The sequence below is a fragment of the Pogoniulus pusillus genome, chromosome 38, assembly GCF_015220805.1.
Source record: "Pogoniulus pusillus isolate bPogPus1 chromosome 38, bPogPus1.pri, whole genome shotgun sequence".
Lineage (NCBI taxonomy): Eukaryota > Metazoa > Chordata > Aves > Piciformes > Lybiidae > Pogoniulus > Pogoniulus pusillus.
Window position 1 is genome coordinate 6,968,908 of NC_087301.1, and position 25,281 is coordinate 6,994,188.

At 54.0% G+C, this 25,281-nt stretch overlaps 1 protein-coding gene across 11 annotated transcripts in view; it reads left to right on the plus strand.

The window, feature by feature from the left end:
- Window positions 1-25,281, plus strand: part of CADM1 (cell adhesion molecule 1) — a 153,151-nt gene that overhangs the window by 114,873 nt on the left and 12,997 nt on the right. For 5 of the 11 annotated variants that reach the window (XM_064173127.1, XM_064173129.1, XM_064173130.1 and 2 more), the window contains exons 6-9: window positions 1,793-1,892; window positions 4,673-4,845; window positions 8,483-8,554; window positions 20,828-20,860. In XM_064173127.1, the coding sequence (XP_064029197.1) occupies window positions 1,793-1,892; window positions 4,673-4,845; window positions 8,483-8,554; window positions 20,828-20,860 (378 nt within the window). The remainder of the gene's footprint in view (window positions 1-1,792; window positions 1,893-4,672; window positions 4,846-8,482; window positions 8,555-20,827; window positions 20,861-25,281) is intronic. The other 6 variants (XM_064173128.1, XM_064173131.1, XM_064173133.1 and 3 more) reach the window with 4 other exon arrangements.

Sequence of the window (25,281 nt, forward strand, 5' to 3'; positions counted from 1 at the left end):
GAAATACCTTCAGCTCTCACCTGGACCACACTGGTCACTTCCACCTCTTGACTGTGCACATCCAAAGTGTATTTTCAGCATCTCCAGGGGAACTGGGACCCTGCCCCTGGGCTGCATGATCCCCCCCAGAGCCTGGCAGTCCCTGTGCGGGTCCCAGCTCGCAGAGGCACTTGGGTTTCATCACTACGAGCAGCATCTGTGATGGGGATTAGTTATAAAGTGTTTGTGGTGTAGGCATCTCAGGAGAGGATTTACTGGTGTAGCTTATTCCATTACTGAAAATTATGAGAGTTTAAATTGGTTAAATCCTGACACGGATTTTTTTGTGTGCCTAATCTCTATTATTCCATAGGCAGCATGTTAATGAGTTAACCACAGTTAATAAAATGCAGCAAGCCAATAGTTTTGGTAGCAGTTACTCTCCAAGGAAATAGAAACATTTAAATGCTTTCAACCTTTGTGCATACTGATTGGGGTTTTTTTTTGGTGGGTTTTTTTTTTTTTCTTACCTCCCTTTGTTCCTTACAGTTGAGTAAATTCCTGAAAAATATATATGGCTTAATGGCATTTGTGGCAGGGAATTGATTTCTTGCCCTGATAACGTTTTAGCTACAGCTCAGATTGCCTTTTTAATCTGGGCTCTGGTTGCAAGAGGCAATGAATTTTTTAATTGTGGGCTCTGGGGCTGTGCTGTGCCTTTTTTCCTCCTGCAGGCTCTTACTGAAGTGCTTTCGAGTCGCTCCCTCGCCGCCACAGCTTTCATTCCCTGTGTTTGTTTTAGGCTTTAGAGGAGCTTCGGATGGACGGAGCAGAACCTTCTGTTGTTTGCCCAGGAGCAGCAGAGGCTGTGGCTCCTTTTTGTGTTTCTAGCTTGTAAAGCCCAAGGTGGTGGCGTGTGAGGGCACCCTGCAGTGTCCAGCACAATGAAACCATCCCACCACAGGCACCTGCAGCAGGGAGGCACAGGGGCACCCATCCTGCCATGGGCACCTGCAGCAGAGAGGGACAGAGGGCACCTCACAGTGTCCAGCACAATGAAACCATCCTGCCCTGGGCACCTGCAGCAGAGAGGGACAGGGGGCACCTCACAGTGTCCAGCACAATGAAACCATCCTGCCACGGGCACCCGCAGCAGAGAGGGACAGGGGCACCTCATAGTGTCCAGCACAATAAAACCATCCCACCACAGGCACCTGCAGCAGGGAGGCACAGGGGGCACCTCACAGTGTCCAGCACAATGAACCCATCCTGCCACGGGCACCCACAGCAGGGAGGCACAGGGGCACCTCGCAGTGTCCAGCACAATGAACCCATCCTGCCACAGGCACCCACAGCAGGGAGGCACAGGGGCACCTCGCAGTGTCCAGCACAATGAACCCATCCTGCCACAGGCACCCACAGCAGGGAGGCACAGGGGGCACCTCACAGTGTCCAGCACAATGAACCCATCCTGCCATGGGCACCCACAGCAGGGAGGCACAGGGGCACCTCACAGTGTCCAGCACAATGAACCCATCCTGCCATGGGCACCCACAGCAGGGAGGCACAGGGGCACCTTGCAGCTGCAGAGCAGAACTTGAGCACAGCAAAAACCTCTTTGCAGGAAGCGGTGCTTGGGTCGGGTGCCAACTGCTGCTGGCCACCCTTTAAGCCCACTGCCCACCACATGCCAAGGTGGTTGGCCAGGTGGGGACCAGGAAGACAGCAGTGATGATGGGTTGGCTGCCTTTCAGCCTGGGCTGTGTGGAGGTCACTGGCTGGGCACTGACAAGAGGCTGTTTTTGTCCTGCAGATAAGCCTCAAGTGCGGGTGTCTCAGAACTACCCGGTGCAAGGCCTGACGAGGGAAGGGGAGCCGCTGGAGCTGACCTGCACAGCCTTTGGAAAGCCACAGTAAGTGGGACCCTTCCCCAGGGTGCTGGAGCAGGCTGCAGGCTGTGCCATGCCGCAGGGGCATGCCCAGGTGCAGCCTCTCTTGCTGCTGCAGGCATGAGGATGCCGTTCGCTGCTGTGGAGACAATGAGATGGGGTGAGAGGGAGGGAAGCCTCCTGCACCCTAACATCTGCACATCCTCAGACATCCTTTTGCTGGCATTTATTGCCCTCTAACTGTTGTCTGAGGGACCTCTACTCAGAGAGCTCCTGCGAGGGCAGCAAGCCCTTGGGTGCAGAAGGGAGAGGCCTTGCTTCCATGCACCCCTTCCCCAGGGAATGTCTCGGGTGCCAGTGGCTGCAGTCCCTCTGCAGAAGCCAGGCCAGGGGCTGACTCCCCAGGCAGTGCCAGCACGCAGAAGTGTGGCTGGCACCATGGAGCTGGGCGAGTGTGGCAGTGGGGAGGGTCCCCGAGGCGAGGCAGTCTGTCCTCCTGCCTGGACTGGCTGGGTGCTGATATTCCTTCCTTCTGCTCTCCTGTGTGGGCTTTCATGAAACACAAGTTTTATTCTTTCTCCTCTTCTTGCCATGCCCTCGAGGCTTCCTTAGATAGCTGAAGAAATTTTTGCATCAGGGAAATGCTGGCAAGGGAGGGCAGATTTCCTTCCACACTTCCATTGTTGTTCCAGTTTAAGTTCTGTCGCCTTCCTTTTCGCTAAGAGTGCTCTCTCCTCCACTCGGATTTGTGGCTGTCCAGTATTGACTCTCCTTTTTTACTTTCATCACGTTCATGAGATTCCTGCAAACATCCCTGAGATCTGTCAGCGTCTCCTCGGTAGCATGCCCAGAGATGAGGAGCTGCTGCAGGTGCCACAGAGCCGTCGAGGCTGACAGTTCTGCTGCCGTGGGCAGCGGCAGGCAGGGTGTGAGAGGCAGCGAGGAGGCTGGGGGGGTCCTGGTACCCTCCATGGCAGCAGACCCTCTGCTCTCAGGTTGCCTTCTCGATTCCCACTTCCTTCCACTGGGCACAGGGCTGGTTCCTTCTCCTCACATTAGAGACTGGCATGGCCCCTGCCGAGTTCCATTTGAAATCTGCACCCTGCCCAGAGCCCTTCAGAGCCCCTCTGCCTTCCTCCTCTGGTGGGTAGCTGCCGTTCCTCCCATTTGCTGTCAGGTGGGCATTTAACGACTGGGCTGCTTTGCTTTTTTTCCTTGCAGGCTCTGAGTAAGACACAGACTCGTTAACGTTAACCCAGACCCAGACCCGGCTGCACACCGCCGCTCCTTACGCTGATGCCAGCAGTGTGCTGGGGACCTGCTTTTGTAGGGCACCTCACCTGTGTCTGTGCAGGCAGAAGAAAGCACAGAGTGAGACGCGGGGCAGTGCTCAGCTCTGCCTCTGCAAGACAGATTTCACCCAGTCATTTGCAGAGGGTTAGGCAGCAGGGGGAGGTGTCTCTGGTTAAACAAAACCATTGCCCCGCGAAATTCGGCACCAAAACACTGGGGGAGGGAAGCTTAGAGGAGAACAAAAGGGCAGAGGACTGTCACAAAGCTGGGAGGATCCCAGAACAGTCACTTTAAGGGCATCCAGGATGAGACAGGATCCCGATGGTGTTGGACACCTTGGGACACCACAGTCACAAATGGCTTTGTTGCAAGGCACAGCCAGGAGTGGCAGAGCCCTTCCCACTCCCATCGAGCTTAAGCTGCAGTTCAGCTCCTTTGAGGGCTGCTGCTGCCCAGGCCGAGGCTCATGTGCCAGTGGTGCACCAGGCCCTTGTCCAAACCCAGAGGTCAGCTTGGCAGCAGGCAGCTGACAGCCAGCTGGCTTTGCTCAGGGCTGTGTCTGTCCCAGCCATGGGACTGGGCTGTGGAAGCTTTGAGAGCTTTTCCATCCCAACATCCTCTCCATCTCTCCCCTGGGCAGGAGGAAAAGCCTGAGCTAGGTGAGACCTCTAGCAGCAGCAGTAAAGCCCAGCCAGCAGCCCTGGCACTGGGCAGGCTGAAAGCTGCCCCTGCTGCAGCAAGCTCCCCATGTCCAAGCTCCCTGCTGGCTCACCCTCAGAGATGCCACTTTTTTCTTGCTGAGTAACTGATCTGCCCCATTCCTGCTGCTTAAAGGCTACAATGATAAATAAAATAACAACAAAAGACACCCCCCAGGTTCCTCAATGCTTGCTGCCTCTAACCAGAGGGTCCCTGTACCCCCAGACGACACAGCCATGCTGCTAGTGGTGTCTCCATTGGCAGAGAGGTGCAGGGCAGGGGCTGCCAGTTGGGCAGATGGGGTTGGGGGAGAGGAGCAAAGTGCCCCTCTAGCTGCTGGAAGGTTGCTGGCGAGCAGCAGGGCCAGCGCTGAGGGCCGTGGGTCCATGGCCTCGCTGAGGGGAGGGCTCAGGCTTGACCAAGAGATGCTCCTTCTGCCACACACCATCCAGGTCTGCGCTCGCCACGCCCCGCGGAGGCACCTGGAGTCGTAGCCTCCAAGCTGCGCGGGCTCTCTGAACAAGCAAACGATTAACCACTAATGAACTTTCTTCCTGCTTGCATTAGTGCTTTCAGACAATTTAAGCTCTGGATACAGTTCCCTGTTGGGTTAAAGTAAAGTTAAATTGAGGAAGCCTGGCAGCATCTGGGCTTGAGTAGTGCAAAAGAACCCAAAAACCCAAACCAGTCTGTGTTGTTTCTTTGCAGTTTTTCTTGGTTGGGGCTTTCTGTCTGTGGATGAACTTTTGAAGATGCCATCTTTACCATAGGAAATAGTAATGTGACTGTTTCTTTTTCTCCCTCCTCTGTAGGCCTACGGACATGAGGTGGTTAAGAGTAGATGATGAGATGCCTCAACACGTTGTAGTGTCTGGTTCAAACCTTCTCATTAGTAACCTAAACAAAACAGATAATGGTACATACCGCTGTGAGGCTTCAAACGCGGTGGGGCAGTCGCATGCGGATTACTTGCTGTTTGTATACGGTACGTGAGCACACCCCACCGGTCCTCAGCCCCACCCACCCCGCGCCCCCACCCCCGCGGCGCCGCTGCCTTGGTGCCAGGGTCGCAGAGAGCTCCGGGGCAGGGGCTGCAGAACCCTCCCTCTGCCTCCACACCTCTCGGTGCCGCGCACTGGGGCAGCTCCCTCCCGGCGAGCGGAGCTTGGGGGCTCGCCTCAGCCCTCACCTGCTGGTGGGGGGGAGCCGAGGGAAGAGCCAGAGCAGGGGCGTGGGGGGAACTGTGAAGTTCTCTGGCCTGACTGTCCTAGGACTCCTCTGATGACTCTTTTCTTTCGGTAATGCCTCCTCCAGGCTCTCCAGCAGTGGTCCCGGGTGGGGGGCAGGGGATTGCAGCTCTTTCACCAGCAGGTTAAGTTCCCCAAGAGCCAGCCAGAGGCCCCAGACACCTGCAAACCAGTAAAGGAACTGGAGGGGTGAGATGCCTGCAGCCTGCCTGGGGCAGCTGAGCAGACACGAAGAGACACTTCAGCACTTTCTCTAAGTGCTGTTGAGCTCCTGCTTTAATTCCCCAGTTCCTCCAGCTCGTTTTGCCAATGCCCCAGACCTTGTGCTCTTGTCACAAGGTGTTGCACATCCTCAGGACTCAGCAGGCACTCAGAGAGAGCTTCCCCAGTTTAATGGCCTTGGGATGCATATTTCAGCTTTGCCTGTTCAGAGTGGGTATGGTGTGGCTGGGCTGGGCTCGTGGTGGGCATTGCCTCCTGCTTGGATGGGACAGGAACTTACTTGGGTGTGAAGTACACTCCGCCTAAAGCTCTGCAGTCCAAATTCCCTCATGCTTGCTCTGACCCAGAGCAACAGTTGGCATCTCCTGTCCCAGTGCCACTTGCACTTGAAGCCCAGTCTCAGCAAGCTGCCCCAAGGCTGAAGATAACCTATGCTCAGCTCCAGCTCTGAGCTGAAGTGGAGCTCAGCTGCCACATCAGATGGGTAATTCTTAGCTCCTGTAGCTCGCAGAGGCTGGTTCACAAGGTGCAGCCAGGTGTGTTTGTGGTGGAGTAATTCGTTTGCTCTTGGTGTCAAATAATGCCTCGTTTGCCTCGGTGTTTAAAGGAACTCCTGTGGAGGAGGGAGGAGCTGGAAGAGGACATGAGCAGTTCCCCTGGGATGAGAGCTGGGGAAGCCACTGCCATGAAGCAGTTGTAGATGAGGCAGTTCCAGACCTTGTCTAGTTTTATGTACCTATGCTGGCCTGTTGAGTGCTAGATGACCACCGTCAGCAACCTGGGGTCTGGACCTGGTGGGAGCTCTCACACTCAATGATCTTCCCCTTTGGATGTGGGTGAGAACTTCCTCAGTGCTGCTGTCCTTGGGTTACACTCACAGGAAGAGAGCCAAAACAGAGGTGCAGCTTCCCAGGGGATTGGAACCTCTGGTTCAGACATCCAGCAGATGTTTTGGCCAGGCTGGGGAGGGGCTTTTGTGGTCTGTCAGGAGCTCATGGGCAGATGAGTTTTACATCCCATCATATCCAGTCTCTGCATGCTTGGGAGTATCCTGCTAGGATCTGGCATGCTGGACAGTGTAGAGAATCCTTTTACCTCTGAATGGAAAAGGGAGAAGTGCAGAGGTGTTGGCGTGGCAGAAGCGGTTGGGCTGTGGCCACCATCTGAAGCCCTCAGTGCAGAAGCCAGAAGGAGCTGAAGGAGGTTCTGCTGCCCACATGGAGTGTGCTGGGCTCACCCTGCTCTGCTTCCACCCCTCCAGCCTGTGGCACCTGCTGCCACACAACACCTGTCACAGCAGCTCTGGGGTGCAGTGTGGTGGTGGGAGGACATCTAGCCCAGCTCAGGGAGCACCTCACTGCTGGCTGGTATGGAGCTGCCTCAGGTCGTGTTAGGTTCAGAACTGGGGGAGGTTTGGTTACAGCTCTGAGGTGCTGTGGGGAAGTGGTGATAGCCCCAGCAGAACCAAGGCCTGCCCCATCTCCAGGAGAAGCAGGGAAGGGACAGCTCCGCACTCAAATGCTTTTATGTGCAAATAGCTTCCAGCAGCTTGCAGAATAACCACTGCTGAGCTGTGCTTAACACCCTCCTCTGTCCACCCTGGTGTGAGGAGCCCTCGGCACATCCACACTCACCAAAATACCTCAGCTTTCCCAGTGCCTCCCACACCTTTCCTGCCCGTGGGAGGGGGTGGACACAGCTGCTAGAAACCAAGCACAGTGAGCACAGTTCCTAGCACTGCCCCAGGTAGGCTGGTGAAGGTTCAGTGACCTCCTGCCTCTGGTTCTGCTGGAGCTCTGTGTGCTACAAGTGGGCAAGAGGTGTCCAGTCCAAACTGCAGGGACTGGGATGCTGCAGGTGTAGGGAGGGACAGGAAGCACTGGTAATATGCCCATAAATAAGCTCCACAGTGAAGCCAACTCTGGGGTAAAGCTTCTTAACTTTGGGGAAGTTGCATGGAAGATAATAAAGGTGCAGCCTATAATTAAAGTTCAGCTGTCTTAATTAGGGAATCTGAGAGAGCTGGCTTGGAGATAAAAGAGTAGCAGATGTCTCCATGATGAGAAGTTGACATGAGATAGAGGAAACCTAAAATCAAAAGCCCATGAAATGTTTCATGCTCCATTATTGCTGAACGAAGCTGCAGTTCAAAGTCTTTGGGACTGCTTAGCGCATTCAGTTTGATCATCTGGGCACTGATACACACTTCTGCCTTCACATCTCCTCATATCTGCCTTCTCCTGCCCAGACATTTTGATGAGGAAGTGCCCCTGTACGGAAGATAAATGCCCTTGAAGAGCAGCAGCCTTTGAGCTCAACAGGTCAAGCGTGGCTGAGGAGTGGCTATCAGCCAGGGAGGAGCACCCCTGAGTCCCTGCTGCCCTCGTGGCCAAGCCAAGAGCCTTCTGCTGTCAGGGCCACAGAAACAGGAACTCTGTTTTAATAAGTGCTCCTGGTGCAGGTCCTCAAGCCCTGAGATTGGTGTCTACTACCCATGTGTCTGCATTCATGAGGTAGCTTTGAACATCCTGCTGCTGCTAGGCTTGGACAGAGGAGAGCAGTGGAATTTGGAGCCCTGGGCAGACAGATAGGCAGGCAAACAGACAGATAGGCAGGCAGGCAGACAGACAGACAAGCAGACAGACACTGATGTGCAGTGAAGCGCAGTGGGGCCCCTCACAGCCTCCCCTCCCCCTGGGTCCTCCCCTGCACACGCAGGAAGCCAGCAGAGCTCCACTGTGTCTCTCTGTACGTGTGACCTGGTCTCTCTGTCGTGGAAAGTGTGCAGTTTATTTTCCTTATGCCTCTCCCATCCCATCTCTCTCTCTTTCATCGACTAATTTACGCTGGGCTTAATTTGGTGGTTGTTTGGTTGTTATTTTTTTTTAATTATTATTATTATTATTTTTTTTTAGCTGTGGAAGGCCAGAGGGGGAGAGTTTTGGGGCCAGACTCCCCAGCTGAGGGTCTGTCCCACTGTCCTTAAAGCCAGCTGGGCAGCCACCCCCTGGCTTTAGGGCAGGAACGGCGCCCACCAGCCAAGCTGCTTCTTAGCCTCCTTGTTTGCCTCTGATCACGATTGAGCGCTGTTGTGTTCTGCTTGGTTTTTCTTAATTTGCCTTTTTATTATTTTCCTTTTTATATTTTATCCAGATCCCCCCACAACTATCCCTCCTCCCACAACAACCACCACCACTACCACCACCATCCCTACCACCATCACAGGTATGGTACCTTCATAACCATTGGAAATGTCCTGAATGTTGATTGTCTTTTGTGTATGTAAGCAGAGCATGAAGCCTGGGGAAAAACGACAAACAGGTCACCTGCACTGTCCCTTTTTCAGTCTCCACCCCAGCCCCAGGGGACAGCCAAGCCCTGGCCCGTGGTGCAGTGGGTGGGATGTTCCCCACTGCTGTGGTCCCTGGAGCGTGGGAACTGCCGTGGCACAAAATGCTCTCGGCTCAGTCCTGGTGGCTAACGTTGGATGCTTCCAAACCAAGAGCACAAACAGCCTCAGAGCTCCTTTGATGTGGGCAGAGTGGTCTCAGCCTCAACCCCTCTCAGGACCAAGTTCTGAGCCATTTCTACTCGGGAGCAGAAAGTTTGGTCTTCAGGAGCTGAACTCACTGCTGCAACTCCAGGTGCTCCTTCTCCCACGCAGATGTTTGGTCCCACTCTGTGACAAGCTCTCCCCTTCATGTCCCAGAACAGCAGATCCCACCAGGTCTTTTTTACTGAGCTGGACACTGTCTGTAGGAGCATTTTTGAGGCTTTTAGCCTTCTGAGGTTTTCCCTCTCTTGTGAGTGAAGATGAGTAACAGCCACTGGCTGGTCTTGAGGCAGGTCTCTCTTTCCCACGCATCTGCCATGCGCCCCCCCTAGAGCCGACTCTCTCCACGCACAGGGAAGCCCTTTCTGATTTGTTTGTAATCATTTGCATTGCCATTTTCCTGCTCTTCTGTTTCAACTGCTGCTTGTGCTTGTGCTTGCTTTGCTTTGTTTTTTGGAGGCAGAGGTGACAAACGGCAGGTGGGGATGGACCATTGGCTAGCTAATGGCACCACGGTCACTGTGGCTGGAAACCATCCCCTGTGGAAATGCTTTCACTTTTGATTTGCTTTTATGAGGTTGCTCAGCTGACTCTACCTGTCCTGCCCAGGGCATTTTGTGGTTTCTTTCCTCCTGAGGTTTGTGCAACCAAGTCAGACCCTGCTGGCATGGACACACAGTCGAAGTCCTCCTCCCAAGGTGCCTTACCATGCGCCGTCTGCCATCCCCCATCGTGCTGTCCTGCCCTTGCCATTCTCTGTCTTCCTCTTTCCAGGTGCTTGTCAGTAAACCCGACCTCCAGGCACCCACGTTTGGATGCTTGAGCCACTCTCCCCCTGTGCCATGTCACAATGTGGTCGCTCTGTTTCAGTTCTGGTTTCAGTTTCTTAACCAACTTCCCTTCCAGAGCAGGGCTTGGGCAGACCAAAGCCTCCCTGCGAGCCGCCGGGGAGCAGTTCGGTGCGCGGGGGCTGGGCTGAGTGGGTTGCAGTTGGTTCTCTTGGTTCTCTTTTCTTCCACGGTGATTTGCAGCTGCTTTCAGTGGATGGGGCAAGGCTCACAGGAAGAATTTCCCCTGCTGTTTGACTGCCCCTGCCTAGTTTAGGTTGGTGCCTGCACAGGTTAACCCTGGTCCTTTTCCTGGGACTATTTCCAGCCTGGCACGTCACGGATCTCCCCAGGACTGGTGTCTGCAGCGTGTGCTCTCCTCGGCTGCTGTTGGAGGCTCCCAGGCTGTGGTTGTTGGTAATAAAAAGAGGGTTGTGGTTTGCTCCTCTGCTGCTGTGAGCTGGCAATAGCCTCTGGGCTTGGGGGATCCTCTGTGCTGGTTTGTTGACTTTTTCATAGGAAGTATGAAGAGAGGGAGGTGGTTCCTGAAGTCAGAGAGGCACCAGGCCTCACACCCAAGGTGATGTCAAGGGTGGCTGTGCGCTGGCTGCTGCAGTGGCATTGCCCAGGTTTGGCAGCAGCCCTGCAGGGTTTCTGTCTTGCTGACAATGCCCAAGAGCTGCTCAACACCCTCACAGCTACAGCTTGGTGCTGCTTCCTGGTTCCATGTCTGTGGCTGTACCAAATCACTCTTGACATCCTGCTCCAGGTTTGCTTTGCACAGGGAGCTGCAGGGGTGGTGGCCTTCTGGGAAGGGAGGACCTTCTGACGTGACACTTTGCAGCCTTTCTTCTTTAACTTTCCATCAGAGCAAACCATTGTCCTGAGGATCACCCTGAGGATCAATGCTGCCCTCTGCAAGGGTGCTGTCCCACGGGGAGCTGCGATTGTGTTGGGAAAGGGTTAGAGGCTCACCGAGATGTATTGGGCAGCAGCTCTTTGTTTCCTGTACAGGTAGAGTTGTGGCTTGCTTTTCTCTCAGCCTAGCAGAAGGACCTCAGGATCAGGGGCCCGTGGCTGTCCTACAGTTTTCTCTCCCCTTTGTTTGCAGTGATGGAGAATCTGAAACCCAAAACTGGTGGCAAACCCAGGTGGGTCTCCATTGCCTCCTTGGTGCCTTTCTGTGTTGTCTCTGAACTGCTGAAGAGGTCAGAAATGGGATGGGGCCATAACGTGGCCACTGCTTCCATCAGTCACTGTTCACCATGCTTAGGAAAAAGACAAGTTGGTGCCGATCAGGGGCACGTCTGTGCTCTTCCCTGACACCCATCTAAGGCTGAGTCTTCTTGATGTGTCCTCACATCTTCTGCCCACAATTCCACCTGCTTGTCCCACAAAGGGCAGCTGAGGCTTCGCCTCCTGCTCTGCACAGACACCGGCAGGTGTTTGTTCTCCAGCCAGCAGCCAGGCAGTGGGGAGCTGCAGAAACTTCTGCTCCTCAAGAGTTAAGAGACTTTGTAGCTGGGAAAAACGAGGTCAAATTAACATAATCTCTGGAATGACACCACCCAGGAGAGCTGGAACACTCTGTAAAGCCTCCAGAGACAACTGATACCTTAATTCCTGGCGTCGCCAGCATGCTGCGGTGCACTCCCAGTGCGGCAGAGGAGCTCATTGGCAGAGGAGGTGTTTCTTGTGTCAGCTGCCGGCTGGCTGGGAGGTGTCTAGCAGCCAGCCGGGCTGGAAACCAGTCCTTAGGGTGAAGGGGACCAGAAACCTGCTTTGTTTTGCCTTTCCCCCCAGTTTCTGCTGTGATAGTGGCCTGCTGCATGTCCCCTGGAGCCATGTAGTAGTCGTGAGAAGTAGTTGCTTTGTTTTACTGTTTAAAGAGAGACCTGCCCTGACTCAGGTTCTCTGCCCAAAGCTCAGGCTGTAGCTGTTCTGTCATCTGCAGCAGCTGCCCCTAGGAAACGTTCTTGAAAGTTCTTTTGAGTTACTGGAGATAACCTCTGGGTTCATTTTCCCAGACTAAAACCAACAGAGCAATCTCACAGGGCTGCGTTTGCCACTCCACAAGCAGGGTAAGTGACTCCTCTCGTGCAGGCTCTGGCGACAGATGCCTTTTGCACTTGCTTACCTGCAGTGCTTCTGCTTGAGATATGTTCTGACATGACACTGAGATGCCATCCTGTCCCAGGGAGTTTATCTCCAAGAGGTGATGGATGCTACTCAGCAAACCAGAGCCAGAGCAGGAGGTGCAGCAGACAGGTGTGCGGCGTGCAGGCGCCCGCAGGAGCACGGCTCTAGTCCTGCATGCTCATGGGGTGCTCAGCTCCCCAGTGTGCTCCAGTCCCTTTCCAGACCTACCTAAGTCCATGCCTGGGGGGAAGGGTTGCTTTGTCAGCCCCTCTTGCTTGGCATGTCCAAATCCTGAATTGATGCTGCTTGGGCCTGGCTGTGGAGCTGTTCGATGTCCCTGCTGCAGGCTGCAGGCTTCCATCAGCAGAGCAGGCAGGCTCTGTGGGACAGGAGCTGTTAATAGATGCTGAGTATGAAGATCATGTCTTGACCAGGGTCATGTAGTAGCTGAGCTCTCTTGGCCCGTGCTGGGTGAGGGCAGAGGGCTCTGCCTCTGCCAAGCGGAGGCTGGCCAGATGCCAGCTCTGGGCACCCCGTTAAAAACCACATTTTATGTCATGTTGGCCCCCTCAGAAATAATCACACCTGGAAATCTGAAGATTTTAAAAGAAAGAGTGTAGCAGGCTTCAGAGCTTGAATTCACATGCTGGAAAACTTCCTCCAAACAAGGCAAGCAGAACCTTTATCCCCAGTGGAATCACAGAATGTTAGGGGCTGGAAGGGACCCCAAAAGATAACCAGTCCAACCCCCTCTGCCAGAGCTTTGCCCCTTTTTTGAGTCCAGTTTTCATTTTGGTTATTTTTTTATCCTCCTTCTCCCCCATCTCCCTCCTTTCCTTTCCATCTATTTTTCCCCATCTCCCTCCTTTTCTCTCCATCTATTTTTCCCCATCTTCCTCCTTTCCTCTCCATCTCTTTCCTTTCCCTCATCTTCCTCTTTTTTCATTTACATCTCCATCCTTTTCTTCTCCATCTCCTTTCAGCACCACCTCCCCTTTTCCACCACACCTGCTCCTTTCCCACTCCAGCCCTTTACCCCACAAACCCAGAGCACCTGGGTGCTGTTGGAGTCTCCTCCCACCCCAGGTGTGACCACTTTGCCCTCCCTGCCCACTCCCCTTTTTAAGCAGCCCCAGGAAAGGCAGAAGCCTTAAGCCGTGCCCAACAGGGCAGAGGATCCTCCTCCTGTCACCACTGGTGAGTCCCCATGGTGCACACTGGGTGGATGGTGGAGGAGATCAAAGGCTGGGGGGCCTGGTGGCCCCCCAGTTAGGCAGGATTAGAGAACAGTTTGATGGCATTGGAAATAGTAGAGTTTTGATTAAGTTAAGCCTTTTTTTGTGTGTCCACCTACCCATTCCTGTCTGTATGGAGCGCAGGACTTGGCTATGGTAGTTTGGGCTGCAGTCATGTAGCAGAAGTCCACCTCTCCCTTTTGCTTGGTGTTCCAAGCAGAAGTTATTGCTTCTGGGTGCCAAATGGCTTCAGAATGTCTCAGTGAGAGGTACTGGTCCTTGTTTACATTGAACTTGCTTGCTTTACTTGTTTTTGTGCTCTTCTCTTTCCTTAGCATCATCCAGTCTCATTTTTATCTAACTCTGAGTTTTTTCACAGACTTGCTCTTCCCCTAGGTTTAGTATTTGTTCAGTCTGTGTTTGAACCATTAAATTTTGGCTGGAGGAGACCTTTCAGATTGAGTCCAACTGTTAAACTGACTGCACTGGAAGTGCACTGCAGGTTGCAAGGCTTACAGCCTTGAGAACACAGGAGGGAGAGACCTGGAGCCAGCTTTGTGCTCAGAGCCACTTCAAAACTTTTCAATGTTCTAAGCAAATTGTAAAGGGATAAGGAACTGTAGTCCCAGCTGGGCTTTGTTTTAGCAGGAGATTCACTGAATTAGCCAGGTTGGAAAAGACCTTTGAGATCTTAGAGTCCAGTGTTGATGATCTCAAGATCTCATCTTGAGATGAGGGGTGGGCAACTGATGTCAGTTACCTGGAACTGAGCAAGGCCTTTGGCACTGTCCCTCAACACATCCTGGTCTCCAAGCTGGTGACTTATGGGTTTGATGGGTGGACCACTGGATGGATACAAAACTGGCTCAATGGTCACACCCAAAGAGTGGCTGCCAATGGCTCCATGGCCAAGTGGAGGCCAGGGACAAGTGGAGTCCCTCAGGGATCAGTCCTGGGACCAGTCTTGTTTGGTGTCTTTGTGGGTGCCATGCACAGAGGCATTGAGTGCAGCCTCAGCAAGTTTGCTGATGACACCGAGCTGTGTGGTGCAGCAGACAGGCTGGAGGGCAGGGATCCATCCAGAAGGACCTGGACAGGCTGGAGAGGTGGGCACAAGCCAAGCTCAGGAGGTTCAACAAGACCAAGTGCAAGGTCCTGCAGCTGGGTCATGGCAATGCCAAGCACAAATCCGGGCTGGGCAGTGAGTGGCTGGAGAGCAGCCCTGAGGAGAGGGACTTGGGGGTGCTGCTGGAGGAGAAGCTCAGCAGGAGCCAGCAGTGTGCACTTGCAGCCCAGAAAGCCAAGCAGAGCCTGGGCTGCATCAGAAGTGTGGCCAGCAGGGCCAGGGAGGTGATTCTTCCCCTCTGCTCCACTCTGCTGAGACCCCACCTGGAGTACTGCATCCAGTGCTGGAGCCCCTGGGACAAGAGGGCTGTGGAGATGCTGGAGAGTGTCCAGAGCAGGGCCAGGAGGATGCTCAGAGGGCTGCAGCAGCTCTGCTGTGAGCACAGCCTGAAAGAGTTGGGGCTGTGCAGGCTGCAGCAGAGGAGGCTCCCAGGTGACCTTCTTGTGGCCTTGCAGCGTCTGAAGGGAGCTCCAAAAAAGCTGGGGAGGGACTTTTTAGTCTCTCAGAGAGTGACATTACTGGGGAGAATGGAGCAAAACTGGAAAGGGGGAGATTCAGGCTGGAAGGAGGAGGAAGTTGTTGAGCAGGAGAGTGGTGGGAGGCTGGAGAGGTGGTTGAGGCCCCATGGCTGGAGGGGTTTGAGGCCAGGCTGGCTGAGGCTGTGTGCAGCCTGCTCTAGGGTAGGGTGTCCCTGGGCATGGCAGGGGGATTGGAACTGGCTGATCCTTGTGTTCCCTTTCAACCCTGACTGATTCTATGACTCTATCATTAAACACCTCCTACTAAACTAACCCATGGCACTGAGTGCCTCATGCAGTCTCCTCTGAAACACCTCCAGGATGGTGACTCCACCACCTCCCTGGGCAGCCCATTCCAATGCCAATCACTCTTGCTGGGAAGAACTTCTTCCTAACATCAGCCTGACGCTGCCCTGGCACAGCTTGAGACTGTGTCCTCTTGTTCTGTACCTGGCAGCAGAGCCCAACCCCACCTGGCTACAGCCTCCCTGCAGACAGCTGCAAACAGCAATGAGCTCTACCCTGAGCCTCCTCTGCTGCAGGCTGCACACCCCCAGCTCCCTCAGCCTCTCCTCACAGGGCTGTGCTCCAGGCCCCTCCCCAGCATTGCTGCCCTTCTCTGGACACCTTCCAGCACCTCAACATCTCTCTTGAATTCAGGAGCCCAGAACTGGACACAGCACTCAAGGTGTGGCCTAACCAATGCTGAGTACAGGGGAAGAATGACTTCCTTGTCCTGCTGCCCACACTGCTCCTGAGCCAGCCCAGGATGCCATTGGCTCTGCTGCCCACCTGGGCACACTGCTGGCTCATGTTCAGCTGCCAACCAGTACCCCCAGCTCCCTCTCTGCCTGGCTGCTCTCAGCCACTGTCCCCAACCTGTAGATCTGCAGAACCTGGCACTTGGACTTGTTAAAATTCATGGCATTGGACTGTGCCCATCTGCCCAGGTCCCTCTACAGAGTCTCCTACCCTCTGACAGATCTACCCTTCCTCCCAACTTGGTGTCCTCTGCAAACTTGAGAGTTTGGTGCTGCTTGGGTGAGTTCCATCCACTGTACAGGGCTTACTCCAGCAGGACCCTGCAGAGGATGCAGTTTTGGGCACTGCTCACTTGCCCTGCAATTGGTGTGGGAGGTGTAGAGGCAGCATAGGGAGGACTCAGGTGCTGGGTACCCACAGGATTCAGCTTTTCCCCCTCTACCAAGGGCAGCTGGGTGTGCATGGGGCTGCCAGGGCAGTGCCCATGGGAGCTGTCTCAAGGGTGGTCAGCTTCCCAGTCAGATCAGCCTGGGAGGTTGTTGGCCAGTACAAGCCCACTTGGCTGAGCCCATTTTTGCGCCGGCAGAAGGAGGAGATGGGTGCCCTAGGCGCGTTGCCAGCTTGCTGCCAGCCCTACTGCATGCTGCTACCACGGAGGGGCTCAGCTCTGTGATCTGTTCCCCTAAAACTCTTTATTATTTAACTTTTGCTTTCCGCTGGAGCTGCTGCGTGTCCCTGGTAAAATGTCAAGTTAATTTAGAGGTGATGCTGCACTCCTGTGACATTTTCATCCAGGATGTGACCGCATTAAAGGGAATAAAGGAAGAGAGAGCAGCTGACAGGCTTGTTACAAAAAAGAAAATGAAATCAAATTCAGTCTTTTAGCAGCACGGGCAGTTGGCAGTGGGCACAGAGCTGTCACATCTGCTCTCACCGCTGGTGACACAGCGCAAGCGGCGCAGAAACCATCGTTTGGCTGGGCAGAAAGCCTGACTTGAGGAGAGTGAGGGCAGGGGGAGCTGGGTAGAGGACTTGTCCTCTCTCAGGTGATGCAGGCTGGCTGTGGATAGAGCCCTAAAGTGGTCAAATCTTGTGGAGGGGAGGGTCTGTACAATGGCTGGCAGCATGATGGGCACCATCTGAACCCAGACGCTTCTTGGTCTCAGCAGTGGGAGTGAGCTCTGCCCACAGAGCATCTTGTTGGCTGCTGCAGGCAGGTCTGACGTCCACCAGGTCAGGGTAGAAACAGACTCCAGATGCCTGCAGGTCTGTGTGGAAGAACGTGCCAAGGCATAGCCAGAGCTGGGGCACTAATTCTGGAGTGGTTTTGCTCCTGTCACACACAAATGCCACCCAGCCTGGGGTTGCTTTGGAGGAACATCTGGCTCCAAGGTGCATTGCAGCACAAAGGCTCCCAGCACAAGCTGGAGCTGCTCATGGGGATCATCGTGGAGCAGTGTCATGCAAAGTGCCTTTCTCCAGCCTTCTGAAGATTGGTCAGCAAGGGAGTGTGAGGCTCTGCCTTTGCACCCTGCAGGCCTTTGGGGCACCCTTCTTGGGCTGCCCTCGGGGTGTCCTGGAGAGGTGACATCTCTGCTCTGTCCCGCAGGTGTTTGTTCTGGCGGATTCCTGTGAGGCTTTCATGAGCCTGAGGGACCTGGGACAAAGCAGAAGCCCTGTTTGTAGTGCTGCATGGTGGTTCCATGGCTGCTGGAAACAGCAAGGCAAAGGAGTTCATCCTCATCCAGGTCAGGAGATGTGAAGCAGCCTGGAAAATCAGGAAGAGTAAGAGCTGCCCAGGTCAGCAAGCAGAGTGCCTTTGGTTGGAGTTCAGAAAGCAATTTAAAAGGCAGAACACTGAGTGGCTTTCTGGGCTTGCAGCTGCCTCCTTGCATGGACAGAAGCAGCTCCTTTTGCTGCTATTTTGAGGCTGTGCTGCTGTAACCCCCCCTGCAGCAGCCCTGTGCTGTTAGCTCCGGTGTCTTGTGTGCCCCTGAAGTGCTGCAGCACCGCAGCTGGACCTCTGGAGCTGGTGAGCTCAGTGTTGCTGCTGAGGGGTGAATGTTCCACTCAACATTTGTTCGGCTGCAGGCTGAGGACTAATTGCAGCCAAGTTTAAAGGGCCCTGCCTGCCTCACTGCACAAACAGTTTGAAGTTAGAGAGAATCCACTTGAGGAAAGGAGGAGGCTGAGGATGGAGTTTGAACTCCAGTAAAGGTTGCCCAGTTGGCCTCATGCTGTGACCCCACGAGTGTGTGTGTGTGCTGGTGTGGGGAGTGCCTGCATCTTTACTCTGCTCCCAGCTTGCTGGGCTGACAGGTGACAGCATCTACGTGGCAAGGCTGTGGATGTTGGCATCTTCCTTTGAGGGCTGCCTGCTCTAAACCCTGTTCTTGGGACCAGGGCTGAAAAGAACTTCCTGCAGCTTCTTTGAGGCCAACAGTTCCCTTCTTGGGATCCTTCTGTAGTTCTCAGCCAGCCCTCTGGTGAGTTTCTGTACACCTCCACTGCAAGTCCCCTGCACTGCTTCCCTTCTCCCCATACAGTGCAGTTCATTCTCTTCCTGATGAGTCAAGAAGAGAAGCCTTTGTCTTAAGATGGGAATTGCTCCATGGAGCCTTCTTATGTGCTTCCTTTGTCCTCTCTGCTTTGCTGCACCTTTCAGACAGACCTTTCTCAGCACCTCCTTATGCTGTGAATGAGGCCTCAGTTTCCCATGGCTGTGCAGCTGCTCCTTGCAGCAATGGCTTGGGAGCAAAGTGGTGCCTTGGGGTGATGGCAAAGCCTTGCCTGAGCTTTGTTCCTGTGAGCCTGTCGAGGGCTTTCTTCTTGCTCCGTATTTGAGGAGGAGAGATGATTTTTCTTCCAGGCTTGGGGGGCAGCAGGCCCTGCTCTGGGCTCTGGCCATGACCCTAACTGTTCTCCACAGAGAAGCAGAGGTCAGCAGCGCATAGCTGGAGCTCAGGACAGCAGTTGGAAGCTGGGGGTCGTCTTGGCAGCAGCACAGCAGGGCTCAGACAGACAGGGATTGGCTTGACCTGGGACCTTTCATCCCACCCCAAAGCAGCAGTGACAATTTCTCTCCCTCCCTGTGGTCGTGTGCCTGTGGCGGGGGCATTCCTGGCTTCCCTTTAACGTGAGATGATTCCTCTTGGGAGCACTGTGCGTGTCCAACCCTTCTTCTGAGCGAGGCCTTGGGGACTGAGGACTTCCAGGCAGCTGTGGCTAACCTTTAACCGCTCTGTGTTTCCTCTTGCACCCATCCAAACCATTTGCTAATCATAACTTTGTCATTCCAGCTGCAGCCAACATCTTGTTTGACTTGGATCTTTGTCCGCACTTACAACCGCTTGAGAACTTTATTTTGTGTAACCTGTTGGTCTCTGTCCCCAGCCGGGGAAGCGAGATGCACTGTGCAGGTCCCACTCTCTCCTGACCAATATCTCTTCCAGCACCTCAACTCGAGTTTGCTTTCAGCAGAGTCTCTACTCAGTGTCAAAGCTGACATCACTTTTCTTGTTGCAGGAAGACAGTAAATTGAGGCTATTTATTGCTGCTGTCTCAGGAGTTAAGATTCGGGTTTGCAGCCCTTTCTAAATGAACAACTTTCCCCCTGCCTTCACCACCATTTTCCCCTTCACCATTTGCTTGGTTAAAGCAGGGCAATGTAGGGGGCTGGCTGCCCAGACACACAGGCAGGTTCTGCTCCTGTTCTCCTTGTGGCTTGGGAAGGCTTCTCTCAGCCTCCAGCACAGCTCCCAACAGGAGAACAAGCGCAGGCACCTTGCAGCTTGGGCTAGGTTTGATGGCCAAGAGGAGAGCAGCAGCTCCTGGCAGTGGGATCAGGCTGCTGGTGGCTGGAGGGTTTATGCCAATCTGGGGGCAGGGGGTGAAATTGTGCAGGGGTTCTTTGCTTTGCTTTCCTCACTAAAGCATGTAGACCTTGTACCTGTAAGTATTGTGTACTCCTTGTATGATTCTTGTCCTCACTGCTGCTGCAGAAATGCAGGCTCTGGGCTGCCCTCAGCTAAATTGCCAAGGGACAGGTCTTTGTCTTCCCACTGCTGGCTCCAAAGGTGCTAGAGGACTGCTGGTCCCAGGTCCCTGTGGGCAGCATGGGGACGTGGGGAAACGCCAGTGGGAATTGTCTGTCACTACTGCCAAACACAAGCTCGGGGCTGCTGTGCAGAGACAGGCAGCAGAGCCACTCTGGACACTCACTGTGTGCTTTTACTCTTTTAAACATTGCCTACTCCAAGCCAGAAGAGCTCTGCACAGTCTGGGCTCCACTGTGGGCTCTGAGGTGTCTGCAGGGATTGCAGGGCTACAGCTGAGTCGTGAGGAGCCTGCCCAGCATCACCACAGCTTCACCCAGGTGAAGAGGAGATGCATTCCAGTCCCTAACTAAGCAGTGGTTTGGGTAGTGAGAATAACCCTGGCCTGAAGCTGCTGGTGTGCAGGGAACAGTGCAGGACACTGTTAGGAAAAGCCTTCAGGTTTGGGTCAGTCTAAAACTGGCTGTTGCAGACATCTCGAGGTGCTGAAGCATTGCCCTGGTGGCAGGGCAGCAGCCCCCAAGAGACATCCAGTGCCTTGTAGCATGTGGAATAAAGTCAGCTTCAGACCCTGGCCAGAGCAGCGTGATGGGTTTGAATTGCCAGCAGCTGCTAACCAACTCGGCCCTGCAGCAGAGGCAGGGCAAAGTCTGCATTTTTAGGACCTTTTTTAGAGCAGAAGCCTGCTGCACCCTGCCAGGGCATGGCTTGGTGTTGCCAAGGGCAGCTGCCCACACCCCCAGCTCCAGATGTGAGATTTTTGGCAGTCTGCTCATTTTTTAGCTTAGCACCTGTCCAGGTTCAGAGCCTGTGGCAGAAGGTTCCCTGCCATGGGTGAAAGAGGAGGATGGATATGGGGAGAACCAGGTGCTGGCCCCAGGGCTTTGGAAGGCAATGTTTGAACGAGTTAAAAACTCTCCTCCAAGTGTCAGCTCGTTGTCCTGGTCCTGAGCTTCTGTTTTGGTCTGTGCCAACGGCAGCGTTGGCGTGGGTGTGCTCCCCATCCCGTTCCCCTGACTTTGCAACCACCAGGGCGAGGTCCTGGCAAAAGAGGCAAATTCCCAGTTTTCCTCAGGCTCATAGCTTTGGACTGGAGGCATGTCTTCTAAACAGTGCAACTCACTTCAGATGCTTTTTGCCTTTCATTTGATTATTGCTTGTCACGCAATGTTCTCTGAAAGCTTGCTCATATATTATCTGTTCCATTTTTTCCATTTTCCCTTTTTTTGCATGCTGTTCCTCCTGTTTCTTCCCTTCCTCCAATCCTCTGTTCCCGTGTGTAGACACAACGGCGACGACAGAACCGGCAGTTCACGGTTGGTATCACATTCCTGTTTCTCTTATTTCTCAGCCCTGCTGAGTGGCAAGACAAGCCTGGGAAGGGGAAGCAAAAGAGGGAAACGAAGTCTTCAAGGGAAAACTGCGTCCAGGTGGACTGATCTCGTACCTGTCACGTGGCTTTTGAGGCTGGAAAGTCTGTCTGCTCTTGTCGTTGCTGTTGTCAGCTTCGCAGCTGGTTGCTGTGGTGCCAGGCAGGCACCGATGCCCCACGCCCCGCAGGGACAGTGCACGTGTGCCGGGCAGCAAGCCGTGCCCACGCACCTCTGTTACCAGGGTAGTTGCTTCACGCATGGAAAAGAAACCCTGCAGTGGAAAAGAGAGATCCAAGCTTCATTAATTCAGAGGCACTCCAAATCTTGAGCCTTTTCCTCTTGTTTTCAGTCTCTAAGACCGGGTCCAGCAGGACCCCTGGCACGAGGCAGGTCTGGGTGCTGGGGATGCTGTGCAGAGGTCCATGGGGAGGTTTGCAGGCTTGCAGTGCAGAAGGAGCTGTGGAAGCAGCTAGCAGCAGCCCTCCCCTCTCGGCAGAGCAGTCTAGCAAACTCACCCCACTCGTCTGCTCGGGGCGGTCTGGTTAACAGCTTGACAGCTTCCCAGCTTCCTACGTTTTCAAAGCCAGCCTAAATAGTCCCTCCAGACTGGAAGTGGAGCAGACCTGTTTTTGGCATGAGCTCACTTCTCAGCTACAGAACCAAAACCTCTGACAATTTTAATTAAGGCTAATCCATATTTGAGTTTGCTATTTTAGTTTCCCTTAACTGGGCTAACTCAGCTGCTGCTGTTATTGACACAGCTCTGTAATGCAGAGCAGCCTCCTCTCCCTGCCTGCTCCCAAGGAGGCAGCTCCTGGAGGTGGGACGGAGCAAATTGATGCTGGAGCCCTGATGCCCCATGTCAAGTGGAGGGATGTGCTGTTCCTGGCCCAAATAGCTCACCTCTTTTGGTGCATTTTCCCATTGGACATAAAAAATTTGGAACCCCTTCAGGTGTCCCTTCTATTTTCTGTTCCAGTCTCACTCCTGTTTACTGCACCTTGCCAACTACCCTGGGCATGTTGAGGTTGAATCTGGGCCTCAAGTATTTCGTAGCTCCCTCTGGCAAGGTAATAAAAGGCCAAGTGCAATCCCATCCCACGCTGCTCTTCCACTGGTGAGAGTCAGGCACGATGTGAGTGTCCCCATCCTTCAGCCACAGAGAACACCTGCAGGAGCTGGCTCTGGAGGTGGCAGCGCTGTTGACTCCTGCAGGTCTCACTCCAGTGGGAAGGGCCTAGTTCCATAACACAGTTCCCAATGGCTTTCCCCATTTTCACTCATGTTAGAGAAAGCCCCAAAGCCTGTTTTTTAACTGCAGGAGGAGCTAAGTACCTCCAGCCCTGCGAGCAGGCTGGCAGCTGAAGTGGCAGTGTTCTCCACCCTGGCGAACTGAGCTGCCACAGACTTTCCTGCCTCCAAAGCCAGCCCAGCTCCCCAGCACCGCCCGCAGGGGCTGCTTTTCCCGTGAAGACTCTGGGATTTCTTTCCAAGCTTGTGTTGCTGGAGTGTGTCTGGAGTACACCAGGTGTTCCTGTGTGTTGGCCATTTGTTCTTACTGATGTCCGATGGGAGTGAGCATGTCTGGGAATGACTCGAAATGCATGGGCATGAACTGCAGCCAAATGGATTTTCTCCAAAATCAATTTTATACAAATTGGGGGAAGGAAAAAAAAAAAAAGGAAAAAGAAAAACAACTAAAACCAAACTCACAAATAAAATAACCACCAAAGGAAAAAAAAATTAAACCAAACAACAAAATGCAAAAAGCCAAAAAAAAAAAACCCCAAAGATTGATAGCAAAGAGAACAAACTGTAAGGCTAGTGTGGAGCCAGCACAATTCCTCCCCCAATCGGGGAAAGGACTTTTGAGCCATGTCATGTTTTGGAGTGCATCCTAGAGGACTGGGGGGAAGGAGTCCTGTGTGTGTGTGTGCATGTCCAAGCGGAAGCGGAGCCCCTGCCATTCCTGCTCCCCTCCGGGATGGAGCTGACAGCAGCACTGCATGAGTGACCCAAAGCACGAACCTTGTGAACTCTGCTGCTGAAAACTGAGAGCTTAACTGTAATTTTTCTGATGCACTTTCTCCTTTCTCTGCACTGTTCATTGCCAGAGCTCCAATAACAGCATGGTCATGGCCAGCAGGAAGGCTTTTGTGCTGCTGCTGCCGCCCCACTCTGAGCCGGGTTTCCCCAGCTTAAGCCCTCCTTCCTTCTCATTTTGCCCTCCCTGGTGCCAGGGTGCCAGTGAGGCTCAGATGGCAGTTCCCTGCCTACGTGCAGCTGAGACCCAGGCAGACTGTGGTGGAGTCAGGGCAGTCATATCTCAGAGTTCACCACTGCTCCCTCTGCCCAGAACGCTTCCTGCCATGCCTGCCCTTCGCACCCCTCTGCCCCTCACAATCAACCTGCCACTTTTGGATTTCCCAGCTGGGGAGCTCAGCCTTTGCCAGGCTGTGTCCTTGGAGGAACCTTTCAGGCAAGATGCCTGGCTCACGTTTTGCCCTCTGGCCAGGCAGGACCTGTCCCAGCAGCCATGACCTTATCCACGACTCTCTCTTGCTACAGCAAATCATGACTTCATTTCACCACTTTTTTCCAAATTTGGGCCGTGCTCTGTGAGCTCAAAATGCTCCTGAGTCGTTTTTCAAGCCCTGGGCCCATGCCCACTGCCATGGGTCGTGCTTGCTGCCTAGGGGCTCTTGGGCAGCCTTGTGCAGGCTCGGCGCTGGAGGTGCTTAGAGCTGCTTTCAGCTGCCCTCTCCCCAAGACAGAACCAGGTGCTGCTGCCCCTGCACGGGCAGAGCTTCTGCCTGTCCTCATGGAAAGGTAGGGTGAAAAAAGCCTCCTCTAAAGCTGGCAAAGCAGGAAGCCTGGAGGGAAGGTTAAGTCAGGAGCAGATCCCAGTGCTGAAGAAAGAGGCACAGGACAGTGCCTTGCTCTAGTTGTTGTGCCCACTGGCGCTTCTCCCCTGAGGGCCCCTAGGAACAAGGTCCCTGGCGAGGTTCTGTACCAGAACCTTTCACACTCCTCTATTAAGCTCCTGATGCTTTTTGGGCTCAGCCTTTGGAAACGAGCTTGAAGTGCCTGAAGCTGAAAGCTGGGCCCTGGCAGGGCTCACCACATGCAACGGCAGCACACAAGAACCTCGGCAGCTTCTGCATTAATGCTGGCATCAGCTCTGCCTGTCCAGCTGCCTCCTTTCCTTTGGAGAGTGCCCTACTTAAAAGTGCACCTAGGAGTAAACCCATCCTAACCATCCTGTGCAGCTCCAGTCCTTGGGGCAGCTGAATTAAACATCAGAGTATGCCCAGCCCACGTGTGGGAGGCTGTGCAGCACTGCCACGGCGGCATGAAACAGAATCCCTAAGTGCTTATTTACAGCTGGAGCCAGGCAGAAGTTGGCTTTTCCCTGGAAAAGGGAGGTGGCTCCAGCCGTGGCATGAGGCAGCACTGTCCATAAGAGCCTGGCAGTGCCCGCTGTGCCCGTGGCACCGCTGGAGTGCCCAGGTGAGCAGAGTTGAGCGTTCATTTGTGGCCCAGGAGCTGCAGGAGGCTGGGGGGTGCAGCAGTGGCAAGAAGGGGCTGTAATGGCTGCCATGAAAGTTTAATGAGGAAAATCAAGAAGCAATTTGCCTCCCGTTTGAAATGCCTCGCAACAGGCTTGGTGCCCTTGGGTGGCATTTCTAAGTGCACCAGGTGCAGGTAGGAGCTGAATTGTTGAGTTTGCTTTTGAATTGGGGTTTTTTTTTTTTTTATTCTTTCCCTCATGAAAAATGCAGCTTTGCCCTTTCTCATCGTGGAGGAAATGTAGCTGCTTTTAAGTGAGAGGGAAGACTCTACAGAAGCACTTTGGGAGAGATGAAAGTTGAGTGGCTCCTCCAGCTCGCGTGTCCAAAGCTCCTGCGAGTCAGCTGTGCTTAGCTTCAGCTGTTGGATCACAGTGAAGCAGGGAGCTCCCCCAAAATCCAAGAGCTGCTCACAGACACAATCCTGGCTCTTAATCCAAACAGTTCCCACTTGAGGAGATCATTCTGCCCACAGCTCCCAGGTGACTGCATGTGTTTACAGCCAGCCACTGAAATCCGGTTCTGTTTGCCATGAGCTGAGCTTTCCACATAGGTGCAGCTTGCTGCTGTCCTGAGGGCACTGCCTGCACCCAGTCTGTGCTTTGCCAGGGTGCTAACCTCTAGATTCACCAGAAGTCACTTTTCCAGCAGCGTGTGGTGTGATGCCAGGCTCCCCAGTGACCAGTGGTGGTGATGGCTCCTCATGCAAGATGCTTTTTTTTCCCCTTCAGTAACTCCTTTGCTTTAGCAGCCAGCGGCAAAAGTCAGTCAGCAGCAGGGGCAGCCTGCAGCAGC